We start from the raw sequence: 21598 nt of genomic DNA, 5'->3' as shown, positions 1-21598 counted from the left end.
TGGTATTCGCATAGTACCATACTATATAATAATAAACATATTCATATTTTAGGTAAAAATAATAATAAATTAATTTAATAAATGCATTCATTTTAATTGAAAAATATTTTAATCAATCTAAATGTAATTGTTGATAAATTTTAAAGTAAATGTTAGAGGATATTGTAAAGTATACTGTATATGACTACTAAAACAACCAATGATCATTTAGAGAATATTTTAAGACTTGAAACTATCCAATTATTGTTTATGAATCCTGATAATATACTGTCACTAGAAAACAAAAAGTAATATAGAAAATATATATATATATATATATATATATATATATATATATATATATATATATATATATAAATACTGAATATTTATTTGTTTTAAAAGTAACTTTGAATGCTTACTCCAATGAATTCATTTCTATAACATTAGATTTTATTACTTTAACGGTTAAATTTGGTCCCATAATCTCAATAGTTGTACGCGCTAAATCGTAAATAAGTTAAATGTTTATAAATATTGACATTTATATATATTTAAAAGTTTATTAAATTACTTTATAACAAAACTGTTTGAGAAAAATACTAAATAATTTTTAAGTTTTATAAATTTAATCTCTAATACGAAATTCAGAATTTTTTTTTTAAAAATAAATAAATCACAAGTTCATAAACTATTAATAAAATTAACATTTTTGTAGTATGTTTAGTGTGAATTATTCAATTAGAAATATAACATCCCAATACCTTACTAATTTAAAGTATTATATAATTGATAAATATTATATAAGATCTATTTTCCATTTTTTATGAGAAAATTCAAGCTATACTTTTGTTAGAACTTATGTTTATATTCGTTGCTCTAGAGAGCAACATTTATTGTTTTAGGTATTTTTTGTTTTAGCGTTTTAATGCTTTCTATTAGGGATTCATGTAAATTCCCTTCCACCGGAACTCTATATATAGAGTAGTTTCCAGTGCTTGTAAATAATGAAGATACACAAGAATGAATTATAAAGAGTTTCAGTTTTCTTTCTTACCTTGACCACCGACATGCTTCCTTTCTTTTCGATATCTGCCCATTCCAGCAACATCTTCCTTTGGCTTCATCAGTGAACCGCCACGAAGAGCTTCTGAGCCACGTCTCTCGCACATCATTCTCTGCTCCAGACTTCACCTACCATCTAACATTAGGAGAATTCTCGAAGGGGATATTTCGAGTTATTGGACCATAAAGGTTGGGCCTTTCTATTATGAGGTCTGGGGCAGAATTAATATGGTATCAGAGCAGGTTCTAAACCTGTTATGATTCCGTTTCTGCTGCGTCCCTTTTTCTATCTTGGCTATCTTGATTCTATTTCTTGGTGATTGCTTCCGTTATTACAAATATGGACCAAATCAACAATCCTTCCAGTCCTTACTACCTTTATCCAGGAGAAAATCCAGGGATCTCCCTTATTTCACAGGTTCTTGATGAATCAAACTATACTTCTTGGAGCAGAAATATGAGACGGGCTCTCTTCTCCAAGAACAAGCTGAAATTTATAGATGGAGGGATAAAGAAACCACAAAGGGAGGATCCTCTGTTTGATTCTTGGGAAAGAAGTAATATGATGGTATTGTCTTGGATCATCAAGACACTCTCAGCCCAAATAGCAGAAAGTGTGGTCTATGTTGAAGATGCTCAAGAATTATGGGAAGAATTGAAGGAGAGATTTTCCAAAGGAGACCACTTCAAATTCTCAGACTTGCTGCAAGAAATTCACTCGATTAAGCAAGGAGAAAGGAGCGTGAATCAGTATTTCACTGATTTGAAGATATTATAGGAGGAGCTGGAGTTTCTAAGGCCTATCCCACGTTGCAGCTGCAAGATCCCATGCAGCTGTGATTTTTCTAGAGCTTCTCACAGATATAGAGAGATGGAGCGTGTGATTTGCTTCTTAAAAGGATTAAATGAATGTTACAATTCTGTGAGGACACAAATTTTATTGATGGAGCCCTTGCCCAGTATTAACCGTGTCTTTTCACGTATTATACAGCAGGAAAGGCAGGAGAAACATAATTCAGGACATACTAATCAAGCTGATATCAAGATTCTTGCCACAAACACAGAAAGACAGAACAACTAAAAAGGTGATCAAGGTTGGAGAGGTCATGGGCGTGGTTTTCCATCTCGCGGCCAAGGAAGAGGGAAAGGAAGAAATCCCAATCAAGGAAAGCAATGCTCTTATTGTCATAAGATGAATCACACAATAGACGAATGTTATTCTAAACATGGGTATCCCCCATGGTACAAGAAAGACAGTAACAATCAGAATGGTGCAGGACAGAGTGAATGGGCATCCACAAATGCTTGCACTGCCCCTGTCAGTACACATACCAGCCAACAAAGCAATAATAATATTGTACAAGGCTCGTTCACACCAGAACAAATGAAGAGAATTCTTGAAATACTTGATAGAACCGAAAATCCTTCTCACAGTATCAATCAGATACACAAAGACAACGTAGAAGACAAACAAGGTACTTTTTCTGTTAGGGATTCATGTAAATCCCCCTCCACCGGAACTTTATATATAGAGTAGTTTCCAGTGCTTGTAAATAACGAAGATACACAAGAATGAAATATAAAGAGTTTCAGTTTTCTTTCTTACCTTGACCACCGACATGCTTCCTTTCTTTTTGATCTTTTCCCATTCCAGCAACATCTTCCTCTTGCTTCATCAGTGAACCACCACGAAGAGCTTCTGAGCCACGTCTCTCGCACATCATTCTCTGCTCCAGACTTCACCTACCATCTGACATTAGGAGAATTCTCGAAGGGGATATTTCGAGTTATTGGGCCATAAAGGTTGGGCCTTTCTATTATGAGGTCTGGGCCAGAATTAATAACTTTTTAAAATATAACTAATGTTAAGTGTGAGTTATTCAATTAAAAATGTAACATGAATATCTTAATTTAAAGCATTACCTAATTACCTAATTGCTAAAAATTATATAAGATCTATTTACATTTCTTCATGAAAAATATACAAATTACACTTTTTAAAATATAATTAATATATGTGTGCATGCATGTGTGTTAATTCTTCTAAAGAGTATTCAGTCTTTGATAAGTGTTTAATATAAATTAATTTTGAGATGAATTTGGCACTTATCTTAATTTTATTTTTTTAAATATTTGAACAAATCATCGTCTTTGATAAGTGTCTAATATGAGTTAATTTTGAGATGAATTTGACACTTATGTTAATTTTATTTTGTTAAATATTTGTACAAATTATTGTCTTTGACAACTGTTCAATATGAGTTAATTTTGAAATGAATTTGGTAGTTATCTTAATTTGATTTTGTTAAATTTTTGTGCAAATCACCCCAATTTAACTTGTTTTTATAGTTTTTGATGTTTTTAGAGAGTCAAAATGGAAAAATAAAAAAATGGAGGAAATTCAAGAATTTTGGACAAAACTCACATTGGTGTAGCTACACATCAATTTTGAGGCTTGAGCTACATGAGAAAACCCACCTTTGAAGGATTCAAGCATTAAACTTAAGGTTAAGCCATGAAGTCTTCGTCTTAGAGAAGTTATATCAAGGACTACAACACCAAAGCATAAGGTCTAAGTGACAAATCATTATTTTGTCCTATTCACTTAGCTTTCCACACCAAATTTAATTAGTAATTGTGCTTAATGTCCTTATTTTCTCAGTTCTGCTAATTGGGCTTAATTTGATTAGTAATTCATATTTTAATTAATTTGGATAATCTGAAATTAATTATTCTTATTATTATTATTTTCAGGGCAACGTTTAAGATTATATTTTGGGACATAAAGAGAGTTGTCACGTCATTTGTTAAATTCCACATCAGCATTTTATTTCAATTTCTTTTGTAATTTCATTTTTAATGTGTATTTTGGACCAGATTTACCTTTGGACCCATTTTTGGACAGTTTTTATAGAAGCCCAAATTGTGGGCTTACCTTGGGATTAGGGTTTTACTACCCAAAGGGAGAAAAAACGCCCTCTCTCTTCTCATTCTCATTTTTGGAGGCTTTGGTGCTCTTGACAGCTCCCCCTTTGGGGTTTTAGGTTTTCATTTACATTTTTCACCACTTTCAATTTTAGTAATATAATTTTGGTTCTGCAACTTTGTTTTCTTCTCTTATCTTGTGCACTTTCAATTCCATTCTCATTTTCGCATTACAACTTTGTTTTCTGCTTGACTTTTCATTTGCGTTTTCTGATTTTGTTGCCCAATTTCATTTACCATTCGCATTTCGTTTCCAATCTGAATTTCGCATACTAGCTATGCATTTTGTTTCTAGTTTCTGCATTTCGTTTCAGTTCTGCATTGCCTCTACTTTAATGTTTTCAATTCTGTTTTGCTGCTCCAATTTTATTTTAATGAAAGTGTAATTCTGTTTGGGTTGGGCACTAAGGAGATTGCAATATACCCTTAAGATTTATGCACTGTCATTGTGTTCACTACCTTGCCTTTGCATCATATTGAATTTGTTTTGTGCTTGCAATAAGGTATACGCTTAGTTGCCTAATTGGTGTTTAATCTCCGCTTAGTTGATTAACATGTGTGATGCAGAATTGATTAGATATTTGCATAGTGTTTGCTTAATTCGCAATTTTGAAGATCGGGTTAACTTTCACTTAGTTAGCTAATTCGTGTTGGATTACAGGTGAGAGGAGCGTGTTATTATAGCTAATTTGGGATTGAAAGCATTGTAGTTGATCTAGTGACCAATCGTTTTTAATCAGTGTTTGAATTCGTGTTTTAGTTTGTTAATTTAGTTCACAAAAACTGTCCAAAAAACCCTGCTCACTACGTGTTTGATCTAATGACTGAATCATATATTGGTCCTTGAGAGACGACCTAGGAGTCACTTCCTAGTATATACTACACTTTAATTGCATATTAATTTGATTCGGGTATGGCCTCGATCAAATTTGGCACCAATTGCCCATGCCTCTATTTCCAAAAAGATGTCGTATTCTTTGTTTTGAAGTTTTATTTTCCCCGTTTTTCATACTTTCTTTCATTGGTTTATAATTACCCTTTGAATTTTTCTTTGAATTTTTTTTGCTATCTTTTCATGATTTTAGGGTGTTGCTCACAAAATTTCAGCTCATTTTGATAAGGTTTGCATATACTTGCATTTCTTTCCCCCCTATGTTTGCTTGTGTTGACTTTTACTGATAGGCATTGACTTAGTGCATGATTAGCGACAATCCTGGGACACTACCACCCTTTCATCCTGAAATTGATAGGACTAATCATAGATTAGTTAGGCATTCTAGGAATTTGTCCTTAGAGTTTGTGCATTTGGATACCATTAGTTTGCATAGTACTGAGCAATCTCCTTCTATGGTTGCCTCTCCATATTTTGTGCATACTGCATCAACTGCATCAGCATTTAATTTTGAATCTGCTGCTTTTCATCATAGTGAGAACAATATGGCTCAACCTTCACCTCGCGAAAGGACTCTTAAGGAGATGGTTGCACTTGATTTCACATATGAAATCTTGTGCATCCAGTATCCTAATAAGGACGTTCCATATGTTCTCAAAAATGGACTGATCCATTTGTTACCTAGGTTTCATGGTCTTGCAAGTAAATGCCAACACAAACATCTGAAGGAGTTCCACATAGTTTGTACCACAATGAAGCCTCCAGATGTCTTTGAAGATCACATTTTCCTAAAGGCGTTTCTGCATTCATTAAAGGGTGTGGTAAAGGATTTGTTGTACTACCTTGCGCCTAGGTCTATCACGGTTGAATATATCGTTATCTGTAATTCAATTTTGATACTAAATGCACCCTTTTTGACTTAACTTGCTTTAACTCATGTTTTTGCTCTAGTTTTGTAAATAAGTGAGTATAACTTATACTTAATAATTTTATCACTAAATTCCCTTAATTTTGTAGGTTATTGGTATGTTTTGGAAGAGGAGCAAAAGAATCAAGGAGTCGGAGCTCAAAAAGCGAACAAAACAGCAAAAAAAAAGAATTTTGGGAATGCTACCGCTAGGCTACCGCTTGAGCGGTGGAACCCAGAAAAAGTAGCGATGAACGCCACTCCGGGGGTTATTAAGCCCCTGGCAAGTGTATCAGATCATTATCAAGTAATATATAAACGGTAAGTCCGAGTATCGTTCCCCCAAAGGACTCTTAGGCCTTATCTTTCATGTAAATTGATCTTATAAGACATGAGAAAGAAATAATTTTGTAGTGTGAATGCAAAACAAAAATAAACATGCAAATGCAAGTGAATCAATTGGCAAAGAAAAGATATGAATGAATGGAGTTTTTGGGGTTTACAATTTCATCTTATCTGCCCTCTTATATCTACTTTTCTTATATAATTCACTTTATTATCTAATTTCCATGCAAACTTTCTGATTTACTCTAAACCCAATCCCTTGGCGAAACGAGCCTACTATTGATTACTAGTTTACTATCTCTAGTCTCCCTGAGTAATTAATAATGCATTAAAGTACAGAAGCAAAATACAATTGATCGTCCTACCCCTATCTCTAGGTAGTATTGCTTAATCAAGGAGTCTCCTATCAGTTCATGACTTCCCCGTACGTTCTGTATCGACAAAGGCAAATATCTTCTTACCGAATGAGTTAAACGATAGAAGCATTATGTGACACCTGGGCACTGACGAGGGCGGGGAGTGATCGCCGGTGCAAGAGGCATGGTGCAGGGGGCACGGACAAGGAGCGGCTCCTGGCAGGCTTCCAGTGGAAGGGGTACATGGACGAATTGAACATACACCGGAATGAGAGGGATCTAGAGACTGTATAGGTATGGGACTATACGGTTGAAGGATAGCTTAAAGGAATTGATTTGGCTACTCATATCACCAAAATGCATTTGATTTTCGGTAGCCTAACCCATAAGAACTTCATGGTTAAGCGTGCTTAGCCTGGAGAAATTCTGGGATGGGTGACCTTCCGGGAAGTTTTCCCGAAAGTGTGCGAGTGAGGACAAAGCACACTGGAAAGCCTTGTGGTGATGTGTGGGGGCAGTCAACAGTCCCTATAAGTTGTTAACCCATAAGAACTTCATGGTTAAGCGTGTTTAGCCTGGAGAAATTCTAGGATGGGTGACCTTCCGGGAAGTTTTCCCGGAAAGTGTGCGAGTGAGGACAAAGCACACTAGAAAGCCTTGTGGTGATGTGTGGGGGCAGTCAATAGTCCCTATAAGTTGTCGGGACGTTACACATTAAGCATAGATAAGAAACCCAACAATTGATAATATAAGCATATGAATAAAATAAGAATTCCAATATAAGAGAGTTTCAAAAGATTACATTGTTCCCCAACAACAAAGGGTTTAGTTCACCATGGACATGGTGAAACTAGATGGAATTAAATGAAAGAATGGAAGAGTAAACCCTAGATTTGATAGATTGGAGCCTAAGCATCCAAGAAACCGCCTCCATGGAGTACAGAACTGCTCTGGACGTCTTTGCCTTCCAAAAGATTACTTTGAGGGTCGCACTAGGGCTATTTATAACGCATAAAAGTAACAGAATTTAAGCCCAAGCCTAGCTTTCCACCGCTCAGCGCCTAATTTGGCCGCTCAACGATTTCCCTCCAAGCCACAGGCCGCTGAACGGCCCAATCTACCGCTCAGCGGTTTGCCTCCTAATCTCAACGCTGGAATTTGGCGCTGAGCGGTGAACTTGACTCTTATTTTCTTCCTTTTTTCCTCTTTTCTTGAGTCTAAGTCCTCCTTACTTCACTTCCATCTTCAATTCTCATCAAAACCCTGCAAAACAATGCAAAAACAAGCATAATATCTCTAAAAACAACTTTTGACTCTCATGTGACTTAATTAAGTGTTTTACTCGATTATAAGCTCATTCTAAGCCATAAAGGGTGTGTTTTGATATCAAATTGAAGCATAAAAATAACGGTTTTTAGATCGTTATCAGGGGTGCTGGGCGTTAGTTTTCTTTGCCGCACCACACATGGGTGCCCTAAGTTGGGGCGTTGAACGCTGGTAACATGGCCTTGGACTTTTATTCTGCTCTATTTAAGGACTTGGACGTCCTACAGTTTGTATCTTTTGGCAGAAGAAAGCGCAAATTCACACTTTTTCACTCTCTGGAGGCAGAATTGGATGTGGGAGCACTCCTCTTTAGTTTTTAGGGTTTACCTTTCATCCTTTTTCCATTGTACATCTAGTTTCATAATGACAATGGGAAACTAAATCTTATTTGTTGTTGGGGGATGATGTAACTATTGGAAAACAGGAAGACTTTGTTTCAACACCAAAAGGGGGTTGAATTAGTGAGGTTTCAAAATCAGAGTCTTTTTAAAATCTTTTTCACAAAGTAGAAACTTTTACACAATTTCTTGACTCGCAAGTAATGAAAATTTAAGTGCAACGGAAAATCAAAGTAGACTACGTAAATAACAGAGTCGACTGAATGTAAAAGTGTAGGGATAGAGAATTCAAACACAGGTTATTATACTGGTTCGGCCTCAATGCCTACATCTAGTGTCCTTCCAATCCCAGGAAGCAAATCAATATATATAGTTCATTAAAATAAGCAGAAACTGGCCCAGGCCCAAGAGAATGGCGCTCAGCGCTGGATTACCGCTCAACGGTAGGCGCGATACTCATAAATGTCGCTCAGCGTTGATGCCCAGGCGCCTGACAGTGAACTCATTGAAGAGGCTGGCGCTTAGCGGTGAAAGTGTCGCTCAGCGGTGGCTGCGACACTTGATTTTCCCCTCAGCGTTGGTGCTTAGGCGTTGTCCAGAGAACTCCTCCATGAGGTTGGCGCTCAGCGGTGGAATTGCGCTCAACGATGCCTGCAATTCCTCTTTTAAGCACTTTTCCTTCTTTTCTTAAGTCCAACTCCTTACTACTTCAGCTTCTTTCATCCAATTCATGTTAATTCCTTCCAAAACAAGGAAAACCAAGCATAGAACCAAGAAAACCACTTTTGACTCTCTTATTCTCTAGCTTAAGCAAAATGCATGATTTCAAGCTAATTTCTAAGTCATAAAGGGTGTGTTTAGTGTCAAAATTAAGTATAAAAATAACGGTTTTTCAACCCTTATCAGCCACAAATGACAATGAGATGCATAGTGAAAGAGCTCAAATTCAACAAAAAGGAGTTCTATAATTACAATCTCAAGATGCTCTGTTGGCGCAGAATAAGATTATTACTCAACAATTGGAGACTCTCATGAAGAAGATATCTCAATTGCCTAAGGAGTTGCAGAATGTCCCCAAGTTCAACAACAAATTTGTGAGTTATGTGGTGGTGATCATATCAATGGTCAATGTGCTATACCAGAGAATACCTAGGAAGAAGTCAACTTTATGGGTAATCAGGACCGTCCAGGTAATTATAATAAAGGATGGAAACCTTACCCAAGTATGGGTCAAGGACAAGCTAGGCAATTCAATAGACCACCACAACAACAATGGCAACAAATATCCTCCTTATCTGAAAGAATTGTAAAGCTAGAGACACTCTAACAATTTATGCAGGTATCAATATCTAATCATAAGAGCACTTAAGCTGCTATTAGAAATTTGGAGATACAGGTTGGCCAACTGGCTAAAACGTTGGAGGATAAATGTGAAAAGCAATTTAGGGCTAATACTAAAGTTAACCTTAAGGAGGCATATAATGCTATTATGAGCATAAATGGTGAGATGTCAGATGAGAGAAAAATTGAGAAAAAAGAAAAAGTTGAGTTGAGTGAAGAAAAAGAAAAGAATGAAGGGAGAAAAATTGAGGTTGAGAGAAAGAGAGAAGAAAAGAATGTTCAGAGAGAGAGAAAAGAGGAAGAAGAGGGCAAGAGAAGAAAAGAGAGAAAGATTGAGAAAGCTCTTCCTTATCCTAAAGTGTATTCTAGAAAAGAAAAGGAGAAACAATTAGGGTATTTTAAGGAAATCTTCAAGAAATTGGAGATTACTATTCCATTGACTGAGGCATTGCAACAATTCCTGCCTATGCGAAATATTTGAAGAAGTTCCTCAAAAAGAAGAAATCTTTAGATGAGGAAACAATTGAGGTGCAGGGAAATTGTAGTGTTATTTTGCAGAAGACGCTTCCTCCCAAAGGCAAAGATTCGGGAAGTTTTATTATTCCTTGCACTATTTGGGAATTATGATGTAGGGAAGACTCTAATTGATTTAGGGTCTAGTATCAACATGATGTCCCTATTTGTGCTTAAGAAGATTGGTGATTTTGAAGTCAAACCCACAAAGATGGTGTTGCAAATGGTGAACAGGTCTACTAAGAAGCCCTATGGTGTGGTGGAGGATGTTGTGGTTCAAATAGACAAAATGAAATTCCCAGTGGATTTTGTAGTGATGTTGATGGGGGAAGAATTGAAGATTCCTATCATTCTTGGAAGACCATTCATGAAGACGACCAAAGTTGTCATCAATGTAGATGATGGAGTTTTAACAATTAAAGACCAAGATGAGGAGATGATTTTCAATGTCTTTAATGATGAGCAACTGGTTCAAGTGAGGAAGACTAGTCCTAAAACTGCAGATGAAGATCCACTAGTGACTAATGTATTTAATCAAGCTGCTACATCAGTCAATAAGGGAGGTAAAAATTGTTTATTTTCATAGGTGAAGGAAGAGGAGAAAGATAGTAAAGGAAAGCTAGTTCCTCAAGACTCGGTGTGTGAAGATGAAGAATTCAAGTCTGGCAAACCATTCAAATACAAGGACATGTTATGGGTTGTTAAGGAGATTAAAGCAAATGGAGCGATAGAGATTAAAGCTCCATATTCTAGAAGAGTCAAGATGGTGAACAGGAAGCTGTTGAAGATAAGTTGGTGTGATGAAAGCAAAAGGAACACCAACATCAAAGATTTGAACTGAGCTTAAATGTGTCAAGTTAATGACATTAAACAAGCGCTTACTGGGAGGCAACCTAGCTTTCTAAACTTGATCTTTAGTTGATTTAATTGTTTTTGCTTCGAATTGTGTTGCATTGTTGTAATTGGTTTATCTGATGAATTGTTTGATGAGTTATATTATTTTGTGTTGCCTGATTGTATTGATTGATGCTAAGATAATGATTGTCCAATCTTAAGCATAGGCAGGTGGTTGCTCATAATTATGTGAGATAAATGCATGATTTAAATTATGATTGATATGCTGGGCAGGATATTTATCAGAACTATGGAACTTGAGTTAGCCTATGAGAGGTTGGGCTCTAGAGTTTTTGATTGATTGAATGCTATTACTTTGAAGTCATGATTGATTTTGCTTGAGTTTATATGATTGAACCATTTGCTTGCTTGTTACACATGATCAAGGTCATATGTTCTTTTCCCTTTATAAGCCAATGTCAATATGTTTAACCCAACAAAGAACAATGTTTGTTCTATCCTTTGAACCTTAAGCCTAAATTTGTGTAAAACCTTTTGAAATCCTTACCTTGAGTTGAGTTGAGTATGTTTGTAGGTAATGGAGAATGGTTCAAGTTTAGGGTTTTTAGGAAATTGGAAAATTGTGAAAATAATGGTGAAAAAGAAAAGAGCATTGAGCAAAATAAAAGAAAAAAAAAGAGAGAGAAAAAGGGAAGGAAAAGATGGAGGAATGAGCTCAAATGAATGAAAAGTTGGGATTAAGTTGGGAATGGTTTCTTAAATGAAAGACGAAGATAGTTTGTGTTAAACGATGAAATTATTATTTACTCTCTTAACTCAAGAAATTTTGTTGTCTAGAAAAACCAATTTTCTTCTTAGCCTAGCCACGTTACAAGCCTTGAAAAGTCCTTGTGATGATCACTTGCTTGTGAGTGTATTTGATATTGGTTAAATGAATGACAAAGTTGATTTATGTAACAATTGTGATAGTTGAGTGAAAGAGACACCAACACCTCACTATACACTTTTGAGCTTGAGTGAAACATTTTTCTTGGAGAGGAATAGTTCCATGCATTATAGGATAACATCCTTGCTTGGTTGTTGATCATGGTTGCCTTTGCGTTGTTGTTTATTCTTTGAATATGTGAGCACCATGGTTTAAGGTTGATTGGCTAAATACATCATTTATATCTTGGTTGATATTTCTATGATAAGCAAACATGAGTAATTACTTGTTCTGGAAGAAAGTGCTTTGTGATATGTTAGACCATTGTAGTTTGCTATTTTATTGAGGCCAAGTTACAGTTTTGCTTGAGGACAAACAAAGTTTCAAGTTTGGGATTGTGATAACAGTTGAAATTACCGTTATCTGTAATATAATTTTGATACTAAATTAACCCTTTTTGACTTATAAACTTGTTTGATTCTTTGTTTTGAGTTTATTTTGTGAATAAAGAGAGTTGAGGTTATACTTGATGATTTTATAACTAAATTCCCTTGATTTTGTAGGTTATTGGGATGAGTTGGAATAGGAGTTAAAGTATCAAAGAGTTGGAACCCAGAAGGGACAAAAAAAGCACTAGAAAAGAAGGCTACAAAAGGTTGCAGGACGCTTGGTTGCCCTTTTCTGGGGCCCTCAGCGCCAGAAGCTCGCAAGCACGCCTGACTGCCCCTTTTCTGAGGCCCTCAGCGTCAGAGTCTTGCTCCAAGGCTTGGGCGCCCTTTTTGGGGCGCTTAGCGCCAGTTTCCTAGTGCCGCAAACCGCCTGGGCGCCCTCTGAGGGGTCCTGAGCGCCACTCCTCTCACAAGCTCGCCCGATTGCCCTAAGTAGGGGCGTTGAGCGCCAGCAACATGGGCTTGGACTTTTTGTTTGATCTATTTAAGGACCTATGCACCTTAGGGTTTGTATCTTTTGGCAGCAAAAGCACAAATTCACATTTTTCGACCCTTTGGAGGCAGAATTGGATGCAGGAGCTCTCCTATTCACTTTTTAGGGTTTTTCTTTCTCTTTCATTCCATTGTACACCTAGTTTCTCCATGACAATGGAGAACTAAACCTTATTTGTTGTTACGGAAGATGTAACCTTATAACTCTGATGTATTTGAATTTGTTCTAATTTATTATATGCTTCTTTCATTAATTGTTAGGGATTTTCTCATATGCTCATTACATGTTATGATTTGATCATTCATAGCATGATTTTATGGTCTTCTTTGTTATTGGGAAATACCTAGAAACCAGGATCTGGAGAATATCTCCCAAAAACAATATTGGCTAGACATAGGGATAGGAGGTTTGGTTGTCTTAAGCTTCTAATTGTAATGTAGAATTAATTATTAGGGATGCAAGACATTGTGGTCTAGTAATTAAGGATAGGCTTTCTTCGCTGAGACATCGGGTTTTAAGTAATTTAGAAAGTGACATTAAGAATCTAATGAAGAAGAAGAATTCTTATATGCATGAAAGTTATTAGGTGAAATCTAAACCCCAACAACATAATCATCTCATATTTTCAACAACATTCATTCATTCTTGTGTTTTGCCCCAAATGATCAAAATTGCATTCATATTTACTTTTGTTGCATTTGCATTCTAAACCATTGAAATTGTTCTTGAGTCTTAATTAGTTAAAGTATTACAAAACTGTTTAGTGTCGTGCGTCTTCTGAGATGCGATACTTGGTCTTACCATTTTATATTATTTAATATGATTCGGTACACTTGTCGAGGTCTTAACATGAGGCTAGGAAGAAGAACGAGGAGTTTTTTGTACTTTGAAATGTGTCTCAAAGGAGTAATTGTTGGAGATGATTGTTCTTACCAGAGGGTGTTGTTATTAACTATATTAGATTAATGAATTAGAAAAATAATTTACATTTAGACAGATTGATCATTATAAAACCTTATTATAAAAACTCATATCTTTATAACACAATTGGCTTTCAATAGGAAAGGATATCAATTATCAATGTACTAACATCATCATAACCATAAAATCAATTGCATACAAATAGAATCAGAGTTTATAAACAAACAACGTCAATTTAGCATTTTCTAAATCACCACTGTATCCAACAAACCATTCCAAAAGTTGGTATATTACAATTTGGTTTAAACCTCTTTTTGGTCCCTAAGTTATGAGCGGATGTTCAGTTTAGTCCCCGCTTTTAAAAATGTAAACCTTTGATTCCTAAGTTATAAAAAATGTATCAAATGAGTCCTTTTTTGATGTTCATGGTCAAAGTACAAAGAGCAATCTAAGATGTTGTTATTATTAAGAAACAAATCAGAGCAATCTAAAGATGTAACAGTTGTTAAGAAACAACCAAAAACAGTATTTCAAGTTAAAAAAGGACTCATTTGATACATTTTTTATAACTTAGGGACCAAAGATTTACATTTTTAAAAATGGAGACTAAACTGAACATCCGCTTATAACTTAGGGACCAAAAAGAGGTTTAAACCTTACAATTTCAAGTATCAGCCCCTATTTTATAATTTTCCTAGCGTTGGAATATTTGTTTTACTTATAACCATAAAAAGAATTGAATCATTATCTACCACTACACACAAAACTTTCAGGTTATCTTTTTTCTTTTTTTGTTTCACTTTACACCTCCTTCCTCTGTATCTTCAAATATTTTATTTTTAACCTTAATTAATATTTTTTTACTGAAAGAGGTATAGAGTAACTTTATTATGAAAAAAAAATATTAATTAAGTTAAAAAATAAAATTTTTAGAAATTAAGAATGTAAGGTTTGAGGTGGGTGGAGGGTGGTGAAAATATAGAGATTTCAGAATAGGGATTGAGAATGCTTCAATTTTATTCACAAAAGAAAAATGCAGTACAGGAACCCTATTTTATATACAGAAGCGTGGGTTACTAAATCCTATATATTAGGAAACATATATTAACCGAATGAGAGAAATAAGGGAAAATATATTTTATTGTTACAAACAAATACTGTTACGTGAGTACACCAATACACCCCCTCAAGATGGTGGAGGCGCAGACAACACCAATCTTGGCAATGAGGTAGTTGTGACACGAAGGAGACAACGGTTTGGTGAGAAGATCCACTAGTTGATGGCTGGATGGCAGATGAAGAACGTGAAGTCTCTTTGCAACAACAAGTTCACGAATAAAATGGTAGGCAATGGCTAAGTGCTTCATGCGAGAGTGAAAAACAGGGTTGGCACAAAGATAGGTGGCTCCAATATTATCAGAGTAAATTGTTGGTTGTTTGGGAAGAGGGCAATGAAGTTTCGTGAGTAACTATTGTAGCCAAAGTAATTCATCAGCTGTAGTACCAATGGTGCGATATTCAGCCTCAGTGGAGGACTTGGCAACTAAGGGCTGCTTTTTACATGACCAGGAGATGGCATTAGAGCCGTAATATATGATGTAGGAAGTCGTGGAACGACGATCAACAGTATCACCTGCCCAATCAGCATCACAGAAGGCAGTTAAATGAGGATTTGATTCATGCCGAAGTTGAAGACCGTGGTCAATAGTGCCTTTGAGGTACCGAAGAACTCTTTTGGCAAATTGCATATGAGATTCAGTTGGAGCAGCCATATATTGAGAGAGCTTATTAACACTGAAGGAAACATCAGGACGTGTCAACGACAAATACTGTAAGGACCCAACAATCCGACGATACTCAGAAACGTTACAAGTGGAAGCATCAGAATTAGCAGAGAGGTCACATGAAGTACTCATGGGTGTTGTAATAGGTTTCACATCATTCATGGCAGTGGATTGAAGAAGATCACGAATGCAATGGTGCTGAGTTAGAAAAAGACCTGCTGATACCGAAAGAATCTCAACCCCAAGAAAATGATGCGGAGTACCAAGATCTTTTAGAGCAAATTGAGAAGCCAAATCATGTTGAAACTCGGAGAGAAATACCATGTTATTACCAGTAAGCAGTAAGTCATCAACATAGACAAGAAAATAGGCAATAGTATCAGCCCAATGATAAGCAAATAAGGAAGTATCAGACCTGGAATTTGTGAAGCCATAACTAATAAGGAAATTACGAAGAGCATTGTACCAGGCTCGCGGAGCTTGTTTGAGGCCATAAAGAGATTTGTGAAGCTTGCACACGTAAGTAGGAAACTGTGGATGAACAAAGCCAGGAGGTTGAGACATATAAAGATCCTCGGAGATAGTACCGTGAAGGAAAGCATTATTAACATCCATTTGTCGTAAAGACCAGCCACGAGACAAGGCAATACACAACACCAATTTGATTGTTTGTGGCTTCACCACGAGACTGAAAGTATCCGAATAATCAATACCGGGGCGTTGATGAAATCCTTTTGCAACTAATCGAGCTTTATAACGGGCAATGGAACCATTAGGGTTACGTTTTAGGCGAAAACCCATTTATTTCCAACCACATTGAAAAGCGGTTCACAAGGTACCAAAGACCAAGTACCACTAGAAAGCAGGGCATTAAATTCTTCAGACATGGCAAATTTCCATTCTGGGTGTTTGAGAGCCTGAGTCACACAAGAAGGTTCAGTAGGATCTGCAAGAGGAAATTTAGAAGCAAGATGAACCTGTTTGGGCTTGTAGATGCCGTTCTTGGAGCGAGTTACCATGGGATGTGAAGGGAGTGATGGATCACCAGTTGGCGCTTCCACTGCAGCAGACAAAACTAAAGAATCCGTGGACAAGTCAGGTGATGTGGCGGGGTTCAGTGAGGGTACGATTTCAGTGGGGGTTGTGGTTATGGGAGTTGAAAGTGGATTGGTAGATGGAATGGTGACAAGATTGGGTGGAGATTGTGACGGGAACCTGGTGGGTTCATGCTCTTCATGAAGTAAGGAGAGAGGAAAATTTGGGCTATGAGGGGAAGGAGGCTGACACAAAGTAGGAGGTTTGGGAGAGGAATGTGGAAACACTGTTTCTACAAATTGGACATGACGGGAGGTATAATACTTTTGGGAAGAAGGATTATAACATATGTATGCACTCTGGGTGGTACTGTAACCAAGAAAGACACATGGTTGAGACTTTAGAAGTAATTTACTAGTGGTGTAGGGGACAAGCCAAGGAAAACAGAGACAACCAAAGGTACGAAGTTTATGATAGTTAGGAAGACACTGGAATAGGATTTGGAAAGGGGTTTTCATGTGGAGCCCGGGTGTAGGCATACGATTGATAAGGTAAACCACAGTTTGAAAAGCATGACACCAGAAGGAAAGGGGTAAGGAAGCATGGTGGAGAAGACACTTGGCAGTTTTGGTTAAATGACGGTGCTTGCGTTCCGCAAGTCCGTTGTGCTCAGGGGTGTAAGGAGGGGTAGTCAAATGGGAGATACCATTAGTCTGAAGAAACTTTCTTAATTTAATGAATTCGCCACCATTGTCAGAATAAAGAGTTTTAATTTTGAAACTCAACTTATTCTCAACAAGGGACTTAAAAATAGGAAAAATTATTGAGACATCAAACTTGTGTTTCTTAGGATAAAGCCAAACATATTTGGAAAATAAATCAATAAAAATAACATAATAAGAGAATCCTTTTATTGATGACACAGACGCAGGACCCCAAACATCAGAATAAATAATCTCAAGTGGAGTAGAACTAGATAAACTAGACTTATGAAATGGTAATTTATGACTTTTATTTTGAAGACAATCTAAACATGACGATAACATCGACGAGGGAGAGTGAGTGAGGTGGTTGGCCTTGAGGGTGTGGTAAAGAATCCGGGAGGTTGGATGACCGAGGCGATGATGCCAAATGTGTAGGGAAGGTTGTGGGCAGGCATGATGATTTTGTGGAAGAGAGGGAGGTGACTTTAACTTGTACACATTATCTTCATTCCGTCTGCGCAGCAGAATCGTCCCTGTTTGAAGATCCTTAACATCAAAGTGCCAAGGGAAAAATTCAACAGATAGAAGATTATGGGAAACAGTAGGGACATGTAAAATATTAGAGAGCTGAAGAGAATGAGAATTAGTGGAAATATGAGTAGAGCCAAGATGGGTGATGGGTAGACCCTTACCGTTTGCCACCATCAGTTGATCATTGCCTGCATATTCGTTGGAGATGGAAAGAGAGCCCATGTCATTAGTGACATGATGGGAGGCACCAGAATCAACAAGCCATGTAGACGCATTAGGCGTGACAGAGGTTACGGAGTGTGCCTCCGGACGAGTCGGATAACCGTGCAGGCGATAACAGGTTTTGGTTGTGTGGCCACGACGATCACAATACTGACAAGTAGGAACCATATGAGAAGAAGATCGACGTGGGTGTGGAGGAGAGAATTGGCGGCGGGAAGGAGGAGGAGTAGACTTGGTCGGTGGGAAGTAATCTCGAGAATGCCGCTTGCCACGATTTACAGAAGGAGAAAACCTGTTAACGTGATTTGCAGTAAGTGGAGCAACTTGATGATGACGATCATCACGCTGAATAAATGTCTCAAAATCCACCAATTTGTCAAATAACTCATCAAAGGACAGTGGTGAGTCGCGAACACGAATGGACGCATTGAACTCACGAAATGAAGGACCCAAACCATTCAAGGTAGCAATAACTAAATCAAGATCATCCACCGGATGGCCAATCAACGCAAGTTCATCCGCAAGGAACCGAATAGATCGAAGATACTCACTGATAGAAGAGTTGCCTTTGGTAACGGAAGCAAGTCTCTCCTTCAGGGACATGATGCGGGTACGAGAACGATTGGCATAGGCCTTCATAAGCCTTGTCCATGCATCAGCAGAAGAGGTTGCAGAGGACATAACAACTTGAGCCTCTGGTCCCCAAGAACCCAAAAGGGCAAGATAGATGTAATGGTCCTAACGAACCCAATGGGAATAGTCAGGATTGGTGGTAGCATTATCGCCGGTGCCGATAGCAACAGGAGGGCAGGGAGTCGTCCCTGTGACATAACCAATGGTGTCATTTGCAACAAGAAGATGATTAATCTGCTTGAACCAGGTAGGGTAATTGTCGGCGCTGAGTTTGATTGGAAGAGTTGATGCGGTGGGAAATTCAATAAGGGGTTTGGAAGCAGTGGAGGAAGCCATGAAAAAGAAAAATGAAGGATCGAAGAAGCAATTATGCAGAGGGCAAATCTGATACCATATAGAGATTTCAGAATAGGGATTGAGAATGCTTCAATTTTATTCATAAAATAAAAGTGCAGTACAGGAACCCTATTTTATATACAGAAGCGTGGGTTACTAAATCCTATATATTAGGAAACATATATTAACCGAAGGAGAGAAATAAGGGAAAATATATTTTATTGTTACAAACAAATACTGTTATGTGAGTACACCAATAGAAAAACCCTTTTTTTTAGCCTTTACATAAATTTGCAAATCAAGTTTTACTCTAGAATATCACTGCATAAAATCAAAGATGGCAATAAAGGTAACAGCAAAAAATCAGTGAAAAAATCAAAATTCAGTGATGCATGACAAAAACAAAATTGTTGAAATAACTAGAAAGGCACCATATAATAATATAAAAGAGTGGCCTAATAAAATAAAATAAAATCTAAGTGACCATCGTGCATCATTATTTAACCATATTAAAAAATAATTAAAGAAAGCAAAAGTACATTCAAATCTTCACGCTAAACAGAAAAGAAATATATTCTACACTATTACCCAAACATGCTTATACAATTTCTCCTTAAAACCACTTCTGATTTGGTCAGTCAACAAATAACCCACAAGGACAACAGTAAAAACAACAATCCTCACAGCCACATATACACGTTTAAACACCTAAGTTCATCAAGTTATAATCCACTAAACAAAAGACAAGTTTAGTTCCCCTTACCTTTCACTCAAAAAGGCACAATAGAGTCAACTATAACAACAGAAAACTCCTCCCACAAAGACTCCACAACAGTTCTCATTTTACCCACAACAAAATATAGAGATGCTGATAGGAAATAATATATTTGATTATAGTTTACCTTATTTAATTTCTGCATAATTGATTCTGTCTTAAATAATTGATATATTCTTTCCTTAATTATGGTTATGTACATTCTATATATTGTACGCTGGTTACTCGTTCAAGATCAATAAAACACATTTGTTACAATCCTTAATGGTATCAGCCTAATTTCGATCCTTCCTTACCCTTTCTTCTTTTCTTTTCTTCCCTATGGCTAACACTGATGGTGTTTTTTCCTTTAACACCATGATCCACATGTTAAACATACGCCTCACCTCAACCAATTTCATTCTCTAGCGTCGTCAGCTCCTTCCTCTTCTCGAAGGACAAGCCCTTTATGGTCATATTGATGGCTCAATCATAACTCCTCCTGCGAAATTGTCTGCTGCTGATGGATCTGTGACGGTTCCTAATCCAGCCTTTATTACGTGGAAACAACAAGATCAAAGACTTGTAAGTCTTCTTCAGGCCTCCCTTACTGAAGAGACTCTAGCGGAAGTACTGCATTGTGACACCGCACAACAGATCTGAACTACTCTTGAATCTCTCTACGGTGGTGACTCCAAGCAAAGAGAAATTGGAATCAGAGATCAATTGTTGCACCTTACAAAAGGCTCATCCACTGTTAGGGAGTTTTCCAAAACGTTTCAAGGCTTATGTGATCAACTCAGCCTTATGGGTAGACCAGTGGATGATTTAGATAAATTACACTGGTTTTTACGGGGTTTAGGTCCCACTTTCACTAGCTTTGGTGCATCTTAATTAGCCATGCGACCACTGCCTATTTTTCGTGATCTTCTTTCTGCTGCCGAGATTTTTGAAATGTATTTACATGCCGTTGAATCTACTCCCTCTCAAGCTGCTTTTAATACCACTACTCAACGTTCCTCTCAATCATCCAATACACTTTTTCAATCTGGATCGCGTTCTTTCTCAACTGGCAAAACAGGTAGTGGTTACCAATACTCAGGTCGTGGTGGTCGTGGCAGAGGATGTCGTCCTATCCATTGCCAAATCTGCCGAAGGGAAGGTCATTATGCCACATCTTGCCATCAACGTTATGAAGGTGGCCCACCTCAATCTGCCAATCTTGCTGAATCATTTGCATATTCTTGCACTCTATCAAATTCAAACCAGTTTGATTGGTACCTCGATACTGGAGCTTCAGCACACATGATAGCAAACTCATTTGATTTAGACTCAATTGAGCCTTATTCTGGTAATCACACAGTTACTGTTGGAAATGGTAATGCTCTCCCCATTTCCCATATTGGATCTCATCGTTTGACAAATAATTTAAACCTTCTTGATATTCTTGTTGTGCCTGGACTCCAAAAGAATCTCATTTCAATTAGCAAACTTACACGTGACTTTCCTATGGATGCTATCTTTACTGACACATCTTTTCTGCTTCAACAAAGGGGTACAAAGGAAATTCTAGCAAAAGGGAGGCGTGAGCACAACTTATATGTATTGGAGCATGGTCAAAATGCCTTTGTTTCTGTTTTAAATTCCAATAAGCTACGAGGATCATTTGAATTGTGGCATTATCATTTGGGTCATGTTCACTTTGATACTATTTCCCATTTAAGAAAAAGAGGTATTTTGTCTTTATCTTCTATTTTACCAACTCCTTCCATTTGTGGCTCTTGTGAATTAGCTAAAAGCAAAAGACTACCTTATTCCCTAAATGAGAAACGCGCATCGCATGTGCTAGATTTAATTCATTGTGATTTATGGGGACCTGCTCCCATTTGTTCAAAATTTGGGTTTCGAT

General features: G+C 37.1%; 2 protein-coding genes across 2 annotated transcripts; one reads left to right on the top strand and one right to left on the bottom strand.

Annotated features, from left to right (window-relative positions):
* The first annotated feature begins 1384 nt into the window (after positions 1-1384).
* On the top strand, positions 1385-2240 carry LOC106752709. The gene is made up of 2 exons (XM_014634441.1): positions 1385-1794; positions 2036-2240. The coding sequence occupies exons 1-2, from the start codon at positions 1385-1387 to the stop codon at positions 2238-2240; spliced, it is 615 nt and encodes a 204-aa protein (XP_014489927.1).
* Positions 2241-15159: 12919 nt separating this feature from the next.
* Positions 15160-16089, bottom strand: LOC106752708 (uncharacterized mitochondrial protein AtMg00810-like). Its single transcript, XM_014634440.1, has one exon. The coding sequence runs from the start codon at positions 16087-16089 to the stop codon at positions 15160-15162; it is 930 nt and encodes a 309-aa protein (XP_014489926.1).
* Positions 16090-21598: the final 5509 nt, after the last annotated feature.

Source organism: Vigna radiata, unplaced genomic scaffold, assembly GCF_000741045.1.
Source record: "Vigna radiata var. radiata cultivar VC1973A unplaced genomic scaffold, Vradiata_ver6 scaffold_43, whole genome shotgun sequence".
NCBI lineage: Eukaryota > Viridiplantae > Streptophyta > Magnoliopsida > Fabales > Fabaceae > Vigna > Vigna radiata.
The sequence above is the reverse complement of the archived record's forward strand: the minus strand, read 5'-3'. Positions and strand labels throughout refer to the sequence as shown.